The 22124-nt window shown below is 38.2% G+C and overlaps 1 protein-coding gene across 1 annotated transcript in view; it reads left to right on the plus strand.

Annotated features, from left to right (window-relative positions):
• Positions 1 to 21797, plus strand: part of PHYHIPL (phytanoyl-CoA 2-hydroxylase interacting protein like) — a 35316-nt gene extending 13519 nt beyond the window's left edge. Inside the window, 5 exon segments of the mRNA XM_062580336.1 lie at positions 13697 to 13893; positions 18652 to 18826; positions 19819 to 19899; positions 19902 to 19935; positions 21481 to 21797. Coding sequence (XP_062436320.1) covers positions 13697 to 13893; positions 18652 to 18826; positions 19819 to 19899; positions 19902 to 19935; positions 21481 to 21577 — 584 coding nt within the window. The 3' untranslated portion in view covers positions 21578 to 21797.
• The last annotated feature ends 327 nt before the right edge of the window (positions 21798 to 22124 follow it).

Raw genomic sequence — 22124 nt, forward strand, 5'->3', positions numbered from 1 at the left:
TAGTGTCCTACAGCTTTGCCTAACCTTAGTGAAAGAATGTATACCTACATGATTATTCACAACCTTCCTGATAATGAAATTCCTTCTTTTCTTAATTTCTCCTTATTTTTTTTGACACAATGAAGATTAAATTGTATGTGCATGTAATGTGTGTTTAGCTGAGCTTTTTATTGAGTTAGGATAAAAGGCAAAAGGAGATAGGAACAAAGGCATAATGATAATAGGGGTTCAGTCTTGTGGGATGCAAAGTGCTCTATAGAGGCACTGAGGCATCCAGTTGCCAGAAAAATTGTCTTCCAAAAATATCCATGAGGGATAAGAGAAGCTCTAAAAAGCTATAAAAATACCTACAGAGACTTGCTTGAATTTGCATTTTAGTATTCAGTCAAATCTTTTGCCTGCAATTGATGTCCAAAAATGTGGTTTAAATTTGAATTAAAACTGTGTAAATATTAAACAATATCAAGGCTAGAAGATACCAGCAAAGATTTAATCTCAGTAAAAGAATAAGGTCAACCTTGCCACGTTATGTGCTGCACAAAGTTTTGCTGACCAGATTTTCGGTAAGATTTTGCTTTATTCTTTGGGTTTGTGCCTCGTGTGCCTCCACAGTTCACCGTCAGCCATAGCTATGAATTGTTAGATATTTGCAATCAAGTTTTCGTAAGCACTCAGGTAGCTCAACTTAAATCCTACTGGTTGACAGCAAGACTCCTCCAAGTCATTTAGATACTTCTGAAGATGTTATCTAATGTTACTTAAATGTATGCTTCAAATAAGGATAGATCAAAAATCAAAAGAAGAACTGGCACTGTCAGCTGATAACAACAGAAGACTAATCCCTTGAAGAGTTATCTTTGGATTTTTTTTATGGTAGTAAAAAGCGAGGAAACAATCATTTTGAGAAATTAGTTTGATGATGAAATTTAATGTATTATTAATTAACTAAATGTTACAGTTATTTAATAACTTAGCACATTTTATAATTGCAGTCAGCAAGAGGTACTCACAGTCAAGCTGAAATGGAGCTGACATTGAATCCTGTTAATTTCAGAAAAAAAGTTGTGGGGCCAGGTGAAAAACACTGAAGATATTTGACACAGAAATTCAGAATAAATTATTCTTGAAAAGTTTATTGCTTTTAAAGTATCAGTCCAGAGGGTATTTCTGAGTCAATAAGACGTAGATTGTTTTTGTGGTAGAAGTTCAGAAATTGGCTGTGATGTAATGTTTACGTTCCCCACCCCGTTCTCTCTCTTGTTCCTCTTGATGGGAATCTTGGAAGTCATCAGAGGGGCTGTTGCAGATGAATCGTGAGAATCAGCAAATATAATTTGTGAAGTAATCACAGAGGCTAACTTCAGCTTACTCTTAACTTCTGTGGCCTCCCTCTTTGGTTAGTGAAAAGAAATAGGCTTCTCCTGAGGAAAGTCAAATGTGTTAGCCTAACTGTAGGTTTTCAGATTATCCTCTCTGGGAGACTATCCCTCTCCGTTGGCAACAAAGTGAGCTCAGGGAGACTAACCTCCCAAGCTAACGTTTGTTGGTGTTTTCCTCTTCCGGGGTGTAACAGAAGTATTAGTAGTTATGACAGTAGTATCTCACATCAATATTGCACATGAACATTGCTGCAAGTAATATGTATAAAATCTTTTGGACGGCAGCCTTTGCTTTTAAATTAGAGGCTGTATATTCTGTACAAAATGTATTCCAGTGTAATTCCATGAAATTCAGTGATCTTGTCCTAGGAATGAATGTGGCTTGAACTTTTTCCTTTTTAATGTAGCTACTGTCCTTTTCTAAGTAGCAAAGGAATGGTTGGGCTTTATTATCTTTAACTTTTAAAAATTAGCATATATGGTCCAACAAATCACTTGTGTGAATTTCAAATCTAAGCCAAAAATGGAATCATCAAAATATTATAATGGGACTATTTGTTTTCTATTTACTAATTATAGTGACTTTCTATTTACTAATTACAGTGACTTTCTTTGTATACATATATTTAATTTCTTGTGTAACCTTACGTTGGCTTCATTATCCCCTGAGAGAATGCCTGAACTATAAACCAAAGCCTTACAGTTCTGCTGGTGTAATCATATTCCAAAATACATCAGTGTAACTCTTTTATTTGCTACTACTAGCTGTCAGATCTGCCATACTCACATTGTCTATTCCCACTGATGTTAGTGGAAATCAAACTTCAACACATTTGCAGAAAATAAGCCCCTGAAGTCCCATCTCTGCAAGATCTCAAAATATATGATATATGAGCACTTTAGCACATTTGTTAAAGGCAAATGAGCATCTGGGTTGAGTTAGTATTTAGGCAAATAGCAAACCCTCAGTGCAATTGCTGAATGCGTTTCTTTCCTTCTACACGGCCCTTTAGTTGCTGTACTACACGTCCTGTCAGGTAGTGACGGCGCCTCTGAGCCGTCTTTATGAAATGAGATGGCTGCTTGCAGAGCAAAGTTTTGGCCCTGTAGCTGACAGCAGGCAGGGAGAAACAAGGCTCGGGGGAGAGCAGGGCCCTGCTCGGTAGGAGCGAGGAGGCTGCACTTTGGTTGCTGCCAGCTGCAGGATTGAGGCATTGGCCTGCTCCTGGTTTGAATCATGAGACTACCTGTGGAGTATGTTTGTCCTCCATGTGAGACAGAAGGAAAAAATTGAGCCCCATGTAATTTGTGTTTACTGAGAGAAGCTCTTCAGTACAGAAACCGGAAGATTCGTATCCTGTTCATAAACTCGTTCAGCTTCGAATCTCTGCCAGTGGTTGGGTAAAATTTCTGGAAGTTGCTCAGTGAAGTGTACTTAGCCACAGTTTTAGGGGTGCACTCACTGCTGAAGGCAGTTGTACTGAAGGCACAACTGTGCTTGCAGAGTTTAGTTCTGCTCTCTTTTTTGAAATGTGCTACTCTCTTTTCTTTGAAGTGTGGAGTATTCCTCTGGAAATAATAGTGCTGAATGATAGGAAAGAGCTAAATTAAACCTACAGTTAAGAAAATATCGAGGAAGACGAATGTGTTTGCACATTTCAGAACCACTTGATACGTATGAATATAAATATTATAGTTATAAATAAGTAATGTTTTATGTTCAAAACTTTTTTTCTTAAATTTGGACGTAAAAGAGGAATGCATATTATCCTACAGAAAAGCACAGTAGCTGTATTAGACATGGGGAGGGAGGAAACAAGGAGAAGATTTAAAAGGATTTATCCTTCTAACAGGATTTATAGAACAAGGCAATCTCTTTTTATCTAGCGTAAGAATTGGTTTTACAAGGATACTCATTCGGAAAATATTCTAAAATATGTTTGGTCTATTAGAAGTTAGTTTGGCAGGATTTGGAGGGGAAAGGGGAAAGAGACGTTTAAGAGACTGAGACTATTCACTCGTTTTTTGTACGCGTAAAGAAACATGAATAATGCGATGTTACTTATGTGGCTAAGGCTAACAAGGTGGAATTTAAAATACAGTAGTCATCCTGGAGGAGTATCACTTACACTGCCTAACAAACACTGGCCTTGATTTGATCATTTTATAAATCCTTTTGTGTTTGTATTTCCTTTATTCGATTGCATTGTCTCTTTTGAATATAGTGATATAGAGAACAGAAATTTTTGAGATTCAGGTGCATTATTTGCTCAGTAGGGGTTTATTGTCTTGATCCTTTAAAAGAGCCTTCTATAGCTGGAGGTTGGATAGGGCCACATTCACACTTCAGAACTCAGAAGAAAAACATGCTATTGTATTTTTGCTTAATTAACTTTAATGTGTGCAACTAATATATTATTTCCTGAGATTTTTCTATCATTTGTGGTGGTTATACAGAAATAAGAATTCTCTCTTCTGTTGCATTTCTGTGGAAATAAAATACCTCACAATAAGTTAGGAATTGGTTTGAATTAAAGTACTCAAATACTGTCATTCAGCGTCAGCTTTTTAGCTTGACTTTGAGAACTTACTCTTTTGCCTTCATATAGCTGAGATATGACCGATCCATTGAATTATCAAGACAACGCAAAGTAGAAATTTTTCTGTTTCAGAAGGTCTAACGAAGCCTTTGCTCTTTTTGTGAGAGTTACCCGTTTCTAGAAGAGTTGTTTTTAATTGTTAATATCTGTAGATAGTAAGAGGATTTCTAGTCCAAGATGCCTAGGTGCTCTTTGCAAAGTTGATCCTTCCCCATCAAACATTTCTGCTTCAAAAGATCGTAGCAAATGTGTCTCGTAATGTTGAAAATTCTAACTTGGAAAAAAATGACTTTCTTTTTCCGCCTGGATGAATATATTTTAATATCTGAAAAAGGTGACATTTAAAAACAAATTCTGATTTGTATCATTAGATTGTGTTTGGCTTTTAGTGTTTCACAGAGGAAAAGCTACATGAGTTAGTGTCGTATGTGTCTTTCTAAAGACAGTGCATTGCAGCCCTCACTGCACTATTTTTGGTACTGTGACAGCAACCGAGATAAACCCCAAACTATGTGAACCAGCCAAGTGAAATTACATTACTGTAGAAGAATATTGTGGTGATGTAAAGCTGTCAAGATGACTGCTCCAATGGTTTTCCTCCCAGTTGCTGGTTGTAGGATATTAGAACTTCCCTTTGTTTTTGACATTCTCAATTAATGCAATGGCTCCCAGGTATCTTACCTGCCATTAAAAAAAAAAAAAAAAAATCAGAGCAGCCTGGTGGCTGCTTTGAGTTGCTTTAGCAATAGCAACGGATGCAAAGGCAGCTGCAGTTTGGCTGAATAGAGCAGTTATCGCTGAACTGAGGCTTTCTATTTTATTGTATCCTTTCAATCCTGGGTTACAGATCAGGGTTAGAGTTGGTCATTCTTCAGTTATTTGGCATGTTATTTGGGGTTAGCTTTATGGTTCATATAGATCCCCTAAAATCTGTATTTTGTATCATATGGTTTCCACTGTCTTCGTATTTCTCATTAAAAGGTAATTTTTCATCATATAAAAGTCAAAAAACCTTTTTTTGAAAAGAATCTTGAGCTGCTTTCTTCTTTGTTGCCGCTAGAAGTAGATTCAGAGGACAGCAAGTCTCCAGATAGAATCTGAGGAGGATCTGTTATTTACTTTGCTGTTCTTCTACTCAATTTTTAATGATGTGTCTAGTGAGGAATCTTAAATGAGTGACTTCACTTTAGAAAGTAGTAACATTGTAGTATTTTCAATTAAATTCTTTGGGAATTGATAGATGTTAGGATTTCCAACAGTCTATTTCTTTGAAAGCTTAAATATATGTGTCTCTTTTGGAAAATTAAACTCAGGATTTAAGGTATGTGTTTTGCCAAATCAGTGTGAAATGGTTTAAGAAACTACTGTCCCCAAATGATTAATTATCATCTCCTCAGCTGAGAATGTAGTAAATGGGCTAGTGAGCTCTCAGGGTGTTTCAGTGTAACTTGCAGCTCCTGTAGTGGATATCTGAAGAAAAAAAAAAAAAAAAAAAAGGTTGTAACTGGAAATAGCCATCACTAACAGGCCTTCTGTTGTTTTGGGGGTTGTTTGGATCCGATTAAATGCAAAAGAATTCATTCTCGGACAAAGAAACTTCTTTATAGCAACCACTTCAGATGCAAGGTCAAGCATAAGAGATTTATGAAGTACAACCTAACAGCCCCAAATGCCTTATTGTTTGTTACTAGTCTCATGGGAACATGTTTTCAAAGATCCAGTGGAGTGATGTTGGCATCTTAGGAAAGGCATAATAGTGATTTTTGCATATCTGCTATAGAAGCATCAGAAGTCCATGTTTCCCACAACATCACTCTAAAAACACCGAAGATTTATGGGTGGGTACAAATCTGATGGGTACAAAGAAACTTGGAATCAGATGACTTGTCTTTGTCCATACAACTGGAGATTTTCCGGAGTGATGCCAAATGAGACAAATCTATTTATACCTGTTGAGCAGAGTTCATAATAGGTTTAAATGGAAATGTAAGTTACACATCATTAAACTGGTGTAATTTGCATCTTGAGGGACAGAAGGACAATGCTTAGCAGGAAACAGAGTCAACAAGAGAATTTAAAATAATTGAAGGAAAGGCTGTTTTATTGCTTTCTTCTCTTTTCTGTTGGTTTTTCTCATGGCACATTTGAGCTCTACAATATAAAGTACATTCATATTGATTTAGGAATATGCAACTTGCCACCACAATTTAGGACAGCTCTGAATTTGGTTGACTTCAGACAGAGCCCTTTAATCCCAAATTCTGTTTAGATGTTTATATTTTTTCCACACATAAAATGCGTAATAATTTTTGTCACTATACTGGACTGGCAATTATTTGAATCTCAAACCCATGAAAGGGAAATAGCAATCTGAAAAGCCTTCTTACATTACTGTGATGGTGATTTCCCCGTGTCTAAGTCCAAATTGCAAAAACACGGTAGTATTTTACAGATCTATTTGGTGATTGGCAGTTACCAAAGGGATACTTTTACAGGTCCACCAGAGAAAAGAATTTCACCTGGCCCTGATTTCTATTAATTTTTCCAGACTTAACAGACGTTGTTGCAGCTGGATGGATATTTCACAAGTTTGCTTCATGCAGAGTGCAAGAAATCACACTCATTGTGGCTCTAGTATTTGTGGCTTTTCCCCTGTGGATGGATGCTCGTTACATCATTGTGTTCAGTCATTTTTAGTTTCTGTTTTCCGTGAATTTGTTTATTGATTGCTGGATAATTTTTCATGCTTACACAGTGCAGCCAGCTACATAGTTACTGCTGTGAACAGTGACGTATTGGGATTACGATGGAGTTATGACAAAGAGGGTGTGATTTGATTGCTAAATACAAATCTCATAAACTCTGAATACTTAGGAAATCTTACTTCAGTGTATTTCATGTGTAACTTTTGAGTGTGAACGCATCTTTTTAATGTTTCCAAATGATGAATTGCGTTCAAACAATGGGAAATATAGAAGTTTATAGAGATGATATATTTATATTAAGTGTATATCATACTGCTTCTCTTAAGTTCTTTCTGTTGTTGATGCTTAATAGTGGAGATGTATTTGACAGGCTCATATCAGAGTCAAAACTTCCATGAGCAAGGTCACAGGAATCCACGGGGCAATGTGTTACTTTATTTGTCTGTTTTCAGAAAACTCACTTTTGTGAACTGTATGTATGTTTAGAAGATGGATTAGAAAATAGCCTTTTCAGGAGTTCTTTTGTAGATAACATGGAAAGTTTGCTTGTGAAATGAAAAATTGAGTAGGCTAATATTCCCTTGCCCTGCTGTGAAGTTCTGCATTTTTAGAACTAAGGGAATGATCAAATTAATAAAGTTACAAAAATCAACTGATAGTAAATGATCAGTTCGTACCAGTCAGAGGTTGCATTAAGATTCTTCTATACCATCCTCTCATTTCTAGAGGTATAATTGTTCAGCAACTTTTTTTCCTGTGTGATAAGGCAAATTGAAAAGAAATCTGTCTTCTTCCAAATCTTTTCAGCATGGACTTACCTATTTCCAAGTTTTAGCATTCATTTCCAGTAGTGGCAAATGAAAGCCATGAATATTCAGTGGGAATTTTCTGCTTTTTTTCCATCCATAGATAATTTATGCGAATGGAAGATACAACAAGGTTACTAAATTAAGTGTATCTATCTATCTATCTATCTATATATATATAAAAAAAATTGATTTGTTACCCATTTGGCAGTGTTTTGGCTCAGCTGCAGCAGTGACTATCGTAACTACTTTAAAATTGATTAGACAATTTAACTTGAAATTTAACTCTGAATATGGCAGAGAGATTAGCTTGTGAATAGGAGCATAAAACATTAATCTTGCAGCTCTCCAGCTGATCTCAGTAAAGCTGGCGTTTTTGTGTTTATTCCACAGCTTTGAAAAAATTTAAGGACTTATGCTTCTAGTGTGACCTGTGCACACATGAGTGGACTTTGGCATATTATAAGGGTCAATAAGCACTGGGCCCTTTAGTTTGTTATGTAAGTGAAGTCAACTTTTTTTTTTCTTTTTTTTTTTTGGGGGGGGGGGAGAGGGGTTGTTTCTGCAGCAATCAGGGATGACATGCCCAGCTTTTTGGCAATGGGAGACCTCACTCACCTGAAAGTCTCCAACTTACTTTACTTACTCTCCAGGGAGCAGGCCTGTAAGCAGTCCTCTGCAGCAGCCAATCTTTTTAATTGGTTTGGTTAAGGATATTGAGAATGTGATGAAAGTGATATACTAAAGGTAAACCAAATAAGACAGTCCTATGGGACAAAAATGACTCTGCCTCATGTAGGTGATGCAGCTAGATTTTGTGTAAGTACCTAGCAGAGCGTGGCATGGCGTATATTTGGAAACAAAAATCAGGTCTGCTTGGGCAATGCTGTTACCACCGTGATCTGCATGTCAAGATCTAAGCAGTGAATCAGGTGGTAGGATGCTGCAGAATGCAATGATAAAGGTTTGGAATGAAAGTGGAAGGACTGTGGATTGTATAGTAGATCCACATGCTCCACAGAGCACTTAAAACAGAAGTGTTTCAGAGGCACTCACATAGTGTTCAGAAAATCTTGAACACTCAATCTAGAGAAATGCCAGGAGATATGGGGGAGATGTGGTTAAGACAGAATTACTGGACAAAATAGCAGTAATTATAAAGACTTGGAACTGCAGAACTGCAGATAGCACAGCAGCTTGGCATGCAAACAGCATGTCACAGGCCACGGAGGTCACAGCCCTTTTTCTGTAGCAGCATCTGAATACTGGCTACGGTTTTGATCAGTGTTCTAGGAAGTGCTTCCGAGTTGAAAAGAGCTCCGGGAGGAGCAAGCTGTAAGATTAACAGTGCAAAAGCTTGAGGGGAAGAACCAGAGGTGAGACTGCCTGTAGGTTCAGGAACTATTCGTAGGTCACTGGAGAATTAGTGCCCCAGTCTTCATGATCGAGGTTCATGACACCTTATGTTGAGAGATACCAGATGTCACCAATAGGAGAAAAAGGGTGCAACTGAATAGATTATAATTTAGTCTGCTGGGGAGAATGTGCTACCAGTGAGACTGAGGTGTGGAGTAACAGTGGAAGTAGCTAGATTTCCACTGTGTAGAAGCAGACTGAGAAGAACAGCTGGTAACAGTCCTGGCATGGAGATGGAAGCAGTAACAGGTCTTCACAGTTTCTCACAGTTTTATTAACAGTAACCCAACACCAGCCTGATACAGTGTGGCCTTTCCACTGTACCTCCGACAAGGAAGCCCTTGGGTGTGAGAATTAGTACCAGATCCCAAATACTCCATGAAACCTAAGCTTACTGAGATCAGAGAGGCCGTTTCTAACTCCATTAGGTCTATGAATGCAAACAGTAACTTCCTGGAAACTTCAGGAGGTCCTGATTCTACCCTGTTTTTGGTAGTCTTATAATCCTTAATTTTAGTATAGTTCACCTAATTAGTCACACTGATCGGAATTTGCCCCAAATCTTGGGTGTCACTAGGTCTCACTCTGTCCCTAGTGTTACCCCTTTTTACCCATCCTAGCAGTCAGCGCCAGCTCACTGTGTAATCCTTCACCATGGGACACAGTGATGTGCAGCTCTTTTCTCCCCTGCATCAGAGCAGAGCTGTAACCACAGGCTGCTTGGCGTACTCCTACTCTGAGAGTTGCTTCAGAGCCAGCTGAAGGATGGGAGGCCTCATCTGTTCCAGCCCTACCCATGCAAGTGACAGGTTTTTGATAGCAATACTCATCAAAGACAGAGAGGTTGAAGGGCCTAAAAGCATAACCAGTTCCTAAAGCTAGACTGACTGACTGCCTTGACTTGCTTCAGGGTCAGACAGTTGACGTCTAGCAGACTGCAGGTTAAATGTACCTTTGCTGGTCTCAGCATGCCAACCAGGTACCATCCATAAGCCCAAAACTACTGTTAGAAAGGGATGTTATATTTACCTGGGAGTGGCCTTGTTGGAGCCTTGTTGAATCCCCACTTTAACAGCAGATGGTAGTATTTTCTTAAGCAACTGACTCATAAGTTTAACTGAGCTGTTGAAAATTCTCCTCATTTTCACTATTTTATATGAATATATGTTACAGTAGTTGTAATATTTTTATAAAATTAGTACATGCTAATGGAAATACTCTACATTATGTAGTTTTAGAAGCAATGTGGGTACATTGCCAAACTGGATGGGGCATCCTGATTCTCCTTCGGCTGCTACCCTAGCATCTTCATTTCTTTCTAGCTACTTATGGTGCAATGACATCAGGCACTATATCTCACATCCTTATGACTTGTTTTAGCATGTGTCAGGACAGAATGTTGTTCCTAACATTGAAAAATACTAATTTTTGCAGCATCCAGAATCTGAGTTAGAGTTTATTCTTTACAAGATAATGATGCTTCAGAATTTCTTAGTGGACTGAATGCCTACTATACATATGAATGTCTACTGTGTGGGGAAAACTAGTCTAATATCTGCATTTTTGGTTCCTAGGATCAGTCAAATTTAATACTTTCCATGTTATGTCCTTTTTTTTTTCCTGTTGCCATGCAATGATACACAGATTGCTATTAAACAGTTGCCATTTACCAATACTGATTGAATCACCATCCTGATTATTATTATTATTAGGTCTCGTTATCAGGCTTGTATTGCTGCCTGTCATCTCAAAGGATTTTGACATTCAGGAATGCACAAATATGTATTATAAGTATGCATTGCGAATATCACAGATAATTCTTATTCTACGTAGAAGTAAAACTGGAATTACTTTGTGGTGGTGATTATGAGATATTTTCTTTCATATTTCAAATTAGTTTCAAATCCTGTTCATATTTCAAAATATTTTTCCACTTTCAGAGAACTTATAAAGATTTCAGAAAAGCATTGATTTGTGATTCTAGTCTCTCACAAAAACTGGAAGATAGCTTTGGCATTTAGTAGTGCAAGTGGTTTCATTTTCTCAGAAATATATTTAAAATGTTGCTAAAAATTACTTTAGGATTTTCTGATAAGCCTTTACTGAAGCTGTATATTCGCTTCATAAGCAGAGAAGGTAGAAGGACTAGGAGCACAGGCATCTAAGAGTATGTGCCAGACATTATTTCACAGAATTCTGTAAAAAAAACAAAGCATATTTACAGAAGTCCTTTTTCAGAAAAATGTTACTCTCTGACTGTCAGTTACTTTTTGTCAGTGGTTAGAATTGTTGTTGCTTTCCACACCTCTCCTGAAGCTAAAGCTCCTGGAGCTTATGCTACCTTGACCGTTTGTAGCATGACTCGGATCCGTATGCGTGGGGTAAGAAGCCCAAGGAAGCTTGCAACCAAGGAAGTTGCATGTTAACATGTATTATGGATGTATATGGCTTGGATTTGGCGACTGTGTGCATGGTCAGGTCGTGAATCAGTTACTCCGTGTGCTGTGATCTGAGCCCATCCGTCTCTCCAGGAGGTCTGAGAGCCTCAGCAGGATCACTCCATCTTCTACTTAAACACAGGGCCTGGCTCCAGGAAGAATAGTCTCAGGTACCTTTTCAGTATACCTCTTGGAGCTTTCGGTCATTTTTTTCAAATACAAAATGCTTTCAAAAGAAAGTAATGCCATTATCTCCTGGCTACATTTCTGAAGTCTCATGTTGAGAAAAGCACTTACCACATATTTCAAATTTTATATGAACAGAAAGCTTTCAGTAATGATTGGTATTTCTGAGTCTATTGCAGCCAGTGCAGCTGTTGAAAATGTCATTGAGGATGGCACAAATAGCACAGGATTTTGAGTAAGACTGTGCATCGTCTGACTCTGAAATTGATTAAAAAGAGAAAACAATAGGATGTTTAAAGAATAAACAACAAGTTGTTTGTAAATACATAAAATGCAATGAAAATAGAAAATCATCATCACTGACTCTTGAAATCATCAATAAAATTCTTTTATTCAGAATACTACCCTGGTAATCTGTGGATTTCTGAGACAGTATGATTGAATTTCACGTATGCATGAGCAGGATTGTGAACAGTTGGGGCAGCCTTAGTATTCCTGCACTGAGCTGTTGATACAACTCTTTGACAACTTATTTGTTAGATTGAATGTCCCTAATGTTTTCTAAGTCAAATTTGTTACTTATTTCTTGTTTATTTTATTATTATTACTAACTTGAATTACTTGCTGTGTCTATTTTTATAACATCGTACTGGAATTAAAAATGATTTGCCATAGGTGAATCAGAATAGTTTCAACATATACAAAAGATTAAAAGCACTAATTATTACAAGTGTTTTAGTAGAGCTTTGGCAAGTAATTTTGTATTGGAGTTATGGGATGCCTTTTGAATGGTATAGTTTGATTGAGAAGGAAATGCGTCTGCTGCATTTTCTTGAGGGCTCTGTCTGAACTAGGATACAGCAAAATACTCTATATTTATTGACTTTTTTTATGAAACTGGTCTGTTTTACTTGTTGGCAGCTAGTGTCTTTAACAGTTTAAAGTCATTTAGCTCGTAATGAATCCTGTGGAGCTATCTAGAATAAATAGTGGGCAGCTACACATCCCTGTCCTTGTGATTGAAAACACAGACATCATCCTTGTTTTTCTCCTTTCTCTCTTTGTATTCTTATCTATGTTTGTTTAAATTTTACTTTCTCTTCATTTCCTCATTTGCATCTTCTCTAGTTTTCTTTACATTTTCTTTACATCTTCTTTTGTCTTTCTGCTCTTTCTTATTGTTTTGTTTGCTTTTGACTTTTGTCTTATGCAGTGTAAATCTGACCAAAATCACCTAATCTTTCTGAGTTTTAATGTTCACTGGATGCTGTACTGCAGAGTCGCCCTGGGAACTAAGAGAAGACCTAATTTTAGAACCCATGATGCTTCTTGGGGTCAGTGGTCATTTGCTCAGTCTACCATATGCTCTTGGAATAAAGCAGAAAAAAAGCTTCCCAGGGAACTGCAGGGAGTCTCAACTGCGCAAATAGAACAGATGGAATAACAACAGGAAAATAAAAATGATGTATATGTTGCTTTTACAATGGCTTAACAAAGTGGTCACTGTCGCTTGTTTGGTTGGAAAGGAGACAATTATATATGTGTGTGTGTATGTATGTAGGTGTATACACAGTATACACTGTATACGGTGTGTGTATATATGTATGTATGTATATACTGTATATGTATGTATATATATGTGTGTATATATATACACACTGTGTATATATGTGTATATATACACGTGCATACACACATATACCATTTATAAACCTTCAAAAGATTGTTTTTACTTTATACTTGAAAAATACTTCTAGGATGAATATGATTTCTATTTGTATTTATTTCACTTTACAGCTGTGGTTAGTGCCATTAAATTAATTATGCACATTGGTGGTATCTTAACTATTCCCTGTAGCATCTCATAGCTTCAGATGTTTCTTATTGTGAAATTGTAACTGCACATAGTTGTGATATTAGCCAGTCTGTGCAGCCTGCTTACATGTTATTAGTGCTTTTTCACAGAAAGAATTGCATCCCTTTCAAATAGTTCTCATCACCCTTAATGGGACTTGCATAATTGTGCCTTAGAGTTGCTTCTGAGTACTATGTATGAGATTTTGCGAAAGGCCGTTCAGAGATGCCCTTGTATCGGAGCAAAGAAAACAAAATTTGTCATATTGAGTAGCACTTTAACTAAAGGAATCGTGCTTATTTTTTATGCAGGGAATAAATCACAAGATAGTGGGATAGCAGAGATGGAGGAACTGCCAGTCCCGCATAACATCAAAATAAGCAACATCACATGCGATTCCTTCAAGATTTCTTGGGATATGGATTCTAAATCCAAGGACCGGATCACTCATTACTTCATCGATCTCAACAAGAAAGAAAACAAGAATTCGAACAAATTTAAACACAAGGTAATTTTCACTTTAAAGTCAGGTGGAAATACTTAAGTTTAAATAGATGAATCTCAGTGTTGTTTTAACCCTTTGAAGCCAGACCATGGGAAGCAAGTCCTGGACATGCAGCAAAGGTGCGTTCTGATTAATCTGACTGAGAGTTTTTTTATTCAGAATACTCTCCCAATGCACATGTGTATGCACACACACATATACGCACACACACTTACTTGCTTCATAGAGAATTAAACATTGCCTTTTTTATTTTATTTAAAACTGAAAACGTTTTGCAACCTGTACAATTTATTGCAAGACATGTTTTGATTTTGGTTGGTTCTTAACCTCTACTTAAACAATTTATATATTCTCTGCCTGTCCTTGTTCAGCACAGACTTTTGAAAGCAACACATGTCATTTCGGAGGAGTCACAAATCCTAATGCACTTCTAGGAAGGCTTCCAGCAATTTTAGTTCTGAGCATTCAACACTGTGACCCAAATTGTCGTTTGACCTCTTTCCTCAAGCCACTGGTACAGGGACACATGGAATGTATTGCAAAGTCTGTGGTTATTAAATCCAGCAAAATTTGCTTCAATCTTGGAATAGGTCAAATATTGAGATGTCTAAAGAAACATGGAGGAAGATAGAGGATGAGATTAAACAGCACAATTATCTATAAATTAAAAAAATAATGTTGCCAAGATCCCTAAAATACGAAGGTTGCTGAGGGACAAATAACTATCTAGAAAACATGAGAGCTCTAATTCTACCTCCAGTATCCAAGCTATTAATGGTTAATAAACCAATCGGATAACCAGGAAAAATTTTCACCAATTTCTCTGAGCCCTTTTATTGCAAGAGTATTTTTACTATAACTGCTGTTAACAGCATTTTTATAATTTCCTTTTTCTTTGACTTATGAGACTTCTTTGGTTTTAATATGGTTGGAAGTGAAGTATTCATTAAGTGTAATGAAGGTCACTTACCATTATTTGAAACAGATAGTTTTATATGTTTGGCCAACGAGCCACAGTTGGTAGAACTGGTGTGCTTGTTCAGTATTGTTATACCAGCCTTTACTCTGATCCATTTTTAACTGTAATAACAATTAAAATAGAATAGATTTTTTTCTCATTATTTTGGGCTGTCATCCTTTGAAGTCAATTCCCACTTTTTACTGCAGGAATAAATATGCCTTCTTATATAAATGTTTGCTTAGTTTTTTCTTTTTAACCTTGTCAAGTTACTTCTAAATTTCTTTCATTTTATTAATTATTTGTATACCTTTTCATCCACATGCAAATTGATGTAAAATTTGTTGTTGTAAACGGTGGAGCCACCCTAGCAGATCAAGTAGTAATTCATTTTCAAGTCTATATCATATTGATGGGACTAATGTTAATAATGGAAAAAAAACGAGATACCAGTAAGGCAGTAAAGATCAGCCATTAGATTTATTTTTTTCAGCAATTCCCTAGCTTTTTACTATGATGAAGTATTTAGCCAAAGGAGATGTGTAGTTGCTTTTGTAAGAACGGGAGGGTAAAGTATATCAATTAAAATGATGAGTTGGATGTCTTGTCACAAGTAGCTCAAAATTTATTGATACTATCAGGTTAGTGACCTGGTGGTTTTTTTTTTTTCTTTTTTTCCCCTTTTTTTTCATTGCAGGGTGGGGTAGAATGGTAGAAATCAGTACTGCAGGCCGAGTAGGTAGGAAAGAGAACTCCGCAGTCTGAGCAGTCTAAGAGTGAGCTTGTGTCCAGAAAATCCTCGGTCACATTCAAAATTTGCCGTATCCCTAATACGAATAAAGACAGATCTTCCATATGACACTATTTGTAATTGTTCTGCAGCTGGCGCACAGCCGTAGACCTGGCGGAGAGAAAGCTGATAGCTGGAACGGCAGGGCCTGGTTCCTCCCGGAGTCTGGAGGGAACTGAATCAGTTGCGCTCCCCCACGCCCCCGCCCAGCCATCGCTGCGATAGCAAGGCTGTTTTCTGAGGGTTGTTGTGAGGGAAATCGCATCCTCTTCTCCCGGGCGAGCTTTCTGGAAAGAACAGAGTGAGCCCCACCACTTCGGTATAAAGAAAGGAGCACTGGGACTCGCTGTCAGAAGTCAACCAGCAGGCAGCCCGTGGAAAGAGACGGGAATCTTCAGGGAGAAAAGAATCATCCCTCTTATTTAAGTGTAGGGTGACTCACTGTCTACAAGTGCTGGTGTCTCTCGCAGATAAGAGGAGCCCAGATGACTAGCTTAAACTAGTTTCTAACTTTTAGAGAGCTGATATGAAGGGAGTTATAGGCTGTGAGCCAAAAACAAGTTGAGATGTAGATGTAACCTGACAGATGGATGCTGGACTTCAGAAAATGGGGCTGTTTATTTCCCTGTGTACCCAGGCTAGTGAACATGAATGCTTCATCCTTCCAGTGCTTTATCCATTGGTAAATCTATAAAGTATATTCAGCTCATTTATGTTGAATATAGTTTTATTATTTATGACTATTGTCATCATATGTGTGAAGGAGATTTGTATTAGTAGTAGTGTGTAATGATTAAATTGTAATGAGGCTTTGCCTTTTCCTTAGAGCAGTTGCATACCTGATCACTTTATTAACATGTGGAAGTATGACTGTTCCCACATAATGGATGGGGGAAATAACACTCAGATATTTGGCAAAACAAGGACTAGAATCTAGCTACACTGACTTACTGCATGGTGTCCTACTAACAAATTTGGCAAGAGGAAAGATAGATGAAATGCAGAAGACTGAAAAATGGAAAGCAGTCGTTCAGGTACTGATAGCAGCCCCCGTTTTGCTGCTGCTTTGGCAAAGAAAAGGGACTACAAAGCTGGCATCTCGTCCCAGAAACGAGGGAGGTAGTGCGACTGATGTTCCCCACTGCTTCATTATTCAGGGCTTCCAGGCAGTTCTTGTAAATTGTTGCAGTTTAGGTACCTCTAGCATTGCTCGACCTGGCGCCGATAGCTGAGCAGCCATTAGGCACTCCAGACTCTCGGCTGGCCTGGAGGCAACACATAACCTTCTTTGCACTTCGTGGGGGGCTCAGCCAGGATGAGACTAAAAAGAAGAGGGATCGAAGGAGGAAAGAGAGAAGGCCCTGAGAAATTTCAACTCGAGCTTTTTTTCTTGAGGGCAGTGTAGTGACATTGAAAAAAATACGTTTTCTTAGAAAAAGAGTAACAAATTGGAGTTCTGAAATGCATAACAGCGCCCCCCCCCCACACGCACACAACCAGGCAAGAGGTAAAACCCTGTGTTTAATATTGAGACTGTAAGTAGCCTGGCAGCTTCTGCTGCAGTTAGAAGAGTTTTATGATACACCATAGTGTGACAGCTGGAAGGTTTTGGAAGTAAGCTGGAAGTAAGGCTTTGAGGCACGGGGACAATAAGGCTTTCAGTGTTGTGTGAAAACTGACAAAATAAATGGGAGTGAGCAAGGGGGCTAACACCCAGCACTGTTACATAGGCCCAGGGACCTGCCCCAGGTGGAGACCATTTTTAACCATATCCAAAGGAAGGATGACAGGAAGACGAATGACTGGAACTGCAGCAGCTGCTGACTGCATTTGGGTTGCAAAATTCAGTCGAGTGGGAGGCCTTTGCAATAGAGTTCTTGGGAAGTGGCTTTAAATGTCATTTTATGTTTTTCCTTTTTCTTGTAATTTTTTTCCTATTTTTCTCTATGTATATTTATTTGGTTTTAAAAATCCTTTGTTTAGAATGCACAATAGAGTCTGTTACACAAAAAGTCAGTTCTCTCAGCTGTTTGTTAATATTTGATTTAAATTAGAACTAGCAAAAAAAAGGAAATCAAAATCACAACAAAATCTTATCCTTGATTATCAATCACATATCAGGACTTGTGGTATCACAAGCTGCTGGTTTTACACTTTCTTGATATAGAAAGTAAAGACAGTTTTATTTCTGACATTAGACAGTAAGAGGAAGATACTTTTTCCATAACCAAAACCAAAAAATATCTTTCAGGTCTTGCTTATAGCTCACAAAGAAGCAGAAGTCTCTTTCCATTTGTTTTTGTTTTTTTTTTTTTTTTTTTTCTTAAGGGACTACTCTGCTAGTATTCTATGTGAGCAGTGATGGATGTGTCTGAACTGCCCGCTTTTCACATGGCAGCCATCTTAAGATTCTGTGGCTACTGATAAATATTCATGAATGCCCTTCCATGTAAATAATAATACTATGAAACAATGCACAAAAATGCACAAAATTGTTCTGCAACATATTTAATTCTTTTATTGCAGTTTGGTTTGAAAGATATCAAAACAGCAATATATGTATGTATGTGGCCCGATGGAAGGCAGGAAGAATTTTATTTGGTTACACTGAAATAAAAGCTTGATAATGAGAATATAATAAGCTCTTTTCAATTAAATTAAGATGTCCTTGGGCTAAGTAACAGGTCCTTCTCTACATGCACAAGTTCAGCCCTAGTCTGAATTGTATATTTAGGCTCTGTATAACAGTATCCATCTACAGTCACTTGAACCCAATAATAAATTCATATATGCAAGTTATAACTGTATTTCTTAGAGCCGACCTGTGACCATTGTCCTCAGTCACTAACTTTGCTGCACCAGTGAGCTGTAAGAATTAACTAAGCTTTACATGGAAGAGCCGGGGGGGGGGACTTGCATTACAAAAAGTACAAAGGAGGGATGGGGTGGACTGATTTGGCTGCTCTGATGACTTGTCCTGTTTGTTTGTTTGTTTTGTTGCTGTTCCCATTAGGATGTACCCACTAAATTGGTGGCCAAAGCTGTTCCTTTGCCTATGACAGTCCGTGGGCACTGGTTCTTGAGCCCAAGAACCGAATACACAGTAGCAGTGCAGACAGCATCAAAGCAAGTTGATGGCGATTATGTTGTTTCCGAGTGGAGTGAAATCATCGAATTTTGCACAGCAGGTAATATTGCTGCGAAAACGTGCACCGTAGCAACTATGCAATTAAAGCTAGCCTTGCATGAACAGTTCGGACTCTTACTGGCATCAAGTGGGCTGGTACAGTATGATAGTCACACCTGAAAATTAGAAGACTAGCTTGAGGCTTTGCGTGCTCCCAGGTGGGAGGCAGCTGCAGTGCCCCTCTGTTCCGGCATAGCTTAGCTGTTCCGCAGTGGTATGCCTCGCGCCACTGTTTGTCCCAGGCTAGGGAGGAGAGTGGGAACCAGACTGGAGCAGGGCCACTTGGGTGCCTCTTGCTGGCCGCAGGCACCAGTAGAGAAAACAGAGTGGCAGCTCCCTAATAATAATTGCTTAGTGCGGATGTTTGCTGTGCTCCCTCCTCAGCCCGCTGCAAAACCTGAGCACCACGAACACCCTGTCCTGAGGGCCAGTACCTGTACATACATCTGCCTGTAGACTATCATGACCAAGTGCCAGTGTGCGTGCCTGCGTGAGAGCTGAAGTGAGCTGCCCAGGTTGGCCGAGTTGCAGTTCAGGCTGGGTCCTAAACAAGCTTGGTTAATTATGTGCCTCTTATCAGCTCACAACCAGGTAGGGTGTAGCAAACAATTTCTTAAATGGCCAAAGCCAGAGAAGGCAGTTCCTGGCTCCCCGGGAGTTTCAAATACAAGGACACTACCTCTGACACAGAAGTCTGAGCAGAAAGTAGCTGGAGGCTGGCAGAATACTGGTGGTGAGCTTAAAACATGCGTGCTCCTGGCATTTGTTTATGGCCACTGTTGGAAACTGGTGCTAGGCTGGATAGGTGCAGTATAGCTGTGTGTGTCATGCCTCATGGTGTTACGTATGTTACCTAGTCTCTGCTCCCAGTTTTAAGTTTGTGGGTGTAGCTTTTAGAAAGCATTGTATGTGTGTGTGTATATATATATATATATACACACTTCTTTTTTTTTTCCTCCTCACACTAGCAGATTGTCTTTCTTTTCTTCCCAGATTATTCAAAAGTTCACCTAACACAGCTTTTGGAAAAAGCTGAAGTGATCGCAGGCCGTATGCTTAAACTGTCTGTTTTTTATCGAATCAGCACAAAGAATACTTTGATTATATGAGGTAAGAAAGAATGTAAACATATGCAAAATTGTGCAAATTATTTAAGGGAGTAATGAAAATAAATAAAGCTAAGTAAACGGAGACAGCTGTGCTAGAGCAGAATAGCTGTGTGCTGTATCTCTAGTTCAGAAGAAGAGGAAAAATTAAAAGGTGACTCCTCAGTTCTTCCAACTTGTATAACTCAACATTTTGATTAGCAAATAAAAATTTTGTGTTCTGGAGTTGAAACTTTTAAGTAAGTAAGTAAGTACTCGCAGGGTCTCCAGCCTGATTAAAAAAGTGTTACAAATAGCGTCTGTGTGTTGGGGGAAGTAAGGCAAGGGTGGTGGAGACTGTTTTGATAATTTTGTAAAACACTGTACTTCAGTTGGAATGACTAAATGGGGTGGCTGGAGAGTAGTTTTTGCCTGTTCCTGCTGAAGACCCGGTGTGCTTTGTGCACACAACCAGAAGCACCGTTGCCATAGAAAGGCCAGCTTTTCAGTAGACGGTGTCAAAGCAGGAGGAGCTACACGCGGCAGCAACTTTACACCATTAGGAGAACATGGAGCAGAGGTAAGTAGTATTTAAAAACAACAGTGTTGTTTTATCAGAAGGGTGGCACCGCTGACGACTGTGCTCTTTCAGGACTTTTTAAACCATGCTCCTGTTGCTGTGCTACTTACTTACTTACTTACTTAAGTCAGTCAGTCAGTCAGTCAGTCCAGTTTTATGCAGATGTGACACTAGTAGCTGTAGTGAGCTAGAAGGGTTGTAAAACTGGTCAAGGAACAGAAATAGTGATGATGGGTTCAATTCCAACAGCAGAGGCCACCATGCTTGGAAATGTTCCAGATTTGCAGTTATGTTTATCTATTTATTGGCTTCCAGGGATATTTTGTATTTCTCAGAACACCAGGTTTGCTTGTTGGTGTTTTTGTTCAGAAATTACTTTGTTACACTTACTTACTTACTTTACTGACCAAGGTGCAAAGCTCAGTGAAGGTAAAAAGTTGTTGAGGACCTAATAAATCTCTACTGCCTTCTTGGACTACATACCACAGGAGGGACGTGTCTAATGTTTCGGATTGTTTGGGGCTACATTATCACAGAACACCTGCAGTTGTGCTCACAAAGCTTTGAGAAGTGCACTGAGGTGCATTTATAGGTGTGGGTTTTGCCTTGTGCTGCCATGTGTGACAGATACTGATTGCTGTTTATCTTCTCACCTCTCTCCTTCATGATGTTATTTCATGGTTCGATACAAGTATTATCTAAGTAAGTAAGTAAGTTTGTTTGGTTTTCCTTCTGTTTTAATGATGTCTTTTAGACGAAAAAAAAAAAAAAAAAAAAAAAAAAAAAAGCTGTGTTTTTACCAGGTCAGTAACAAGAGAGAATACCTGTAACTAACTGTTCGTTTATTTTAATAGTAGGCTTTTCTGATCAGGATTGTGCCAGTATGGTCACAAGTGCTAGTCTTTCCACAATGCAATGATCATCTTGTGAATGATATAGTTAAAAAATAAAATAAAATAAAAAGGACATACTTTGCTTTGTTCCTTTTAGGAACAATTCCTTGGCACATGGGCCATATGGTGTCATAGCTAGTAAACAAACAAGTCTGAAGATGCAAACAAACAGTAGCTTTAGTAGCATAGGATAGCATAAGCAAACAAGCAACTGTCACTGTACTACAGCAGCAACCCAAAGTAAGTAAGTAATTAAAGTATGGTGCTTTTAATGTGGCCTTCTTATAAATAAATAACGTAACAAACAAACACCTCATTTTTGCTGCTTACCTTCACTGGAAACAGCCTAAAGTAATGACCTATAATTAGTTTAATTGGACACTGGGTGTCAGTATCTTGCCGCAGAAATAAAACTCCAAGACCAATTTTTTCAGGTTGCAGAGAAGATAGTTATTAAAGTTGATTTATTTTTAGCCCAAGTATTTGCTTCAGCTATAATATACCAATTGTTAAAAAAAAAAGGGGGGGGGAGTGTCTTGCAAAATAGGGTTTGAGACAATAACTATGTGGCACATGAATGGCCCCCAAAGCTTTTGAACTTTATCTTTGAATCATATTAAAATATTCTGCTGAGGAGATTAGAAATCTAGTATTTAGAATATTTATACAGTAAATGTGTTTGTGTTAACCACTACTTCCACTTTAGCAGGACCCAGTACTTTGCAATTACCTATTTCCCAC

Source organism: Rhea pennata, chromosome 7, assembly GCF_028389875.1.
Source record: "Rhea pennata isolate bPtePen1 chromosome 7, bPtePen1.pri, whole genome shotgun sequence".
Classification (NCBI taxonomy): Eukaryota; Metazoa; Chordata; class Aves; order Rheiformes; family Rheidae; genus Rhea; species Rhea pennata.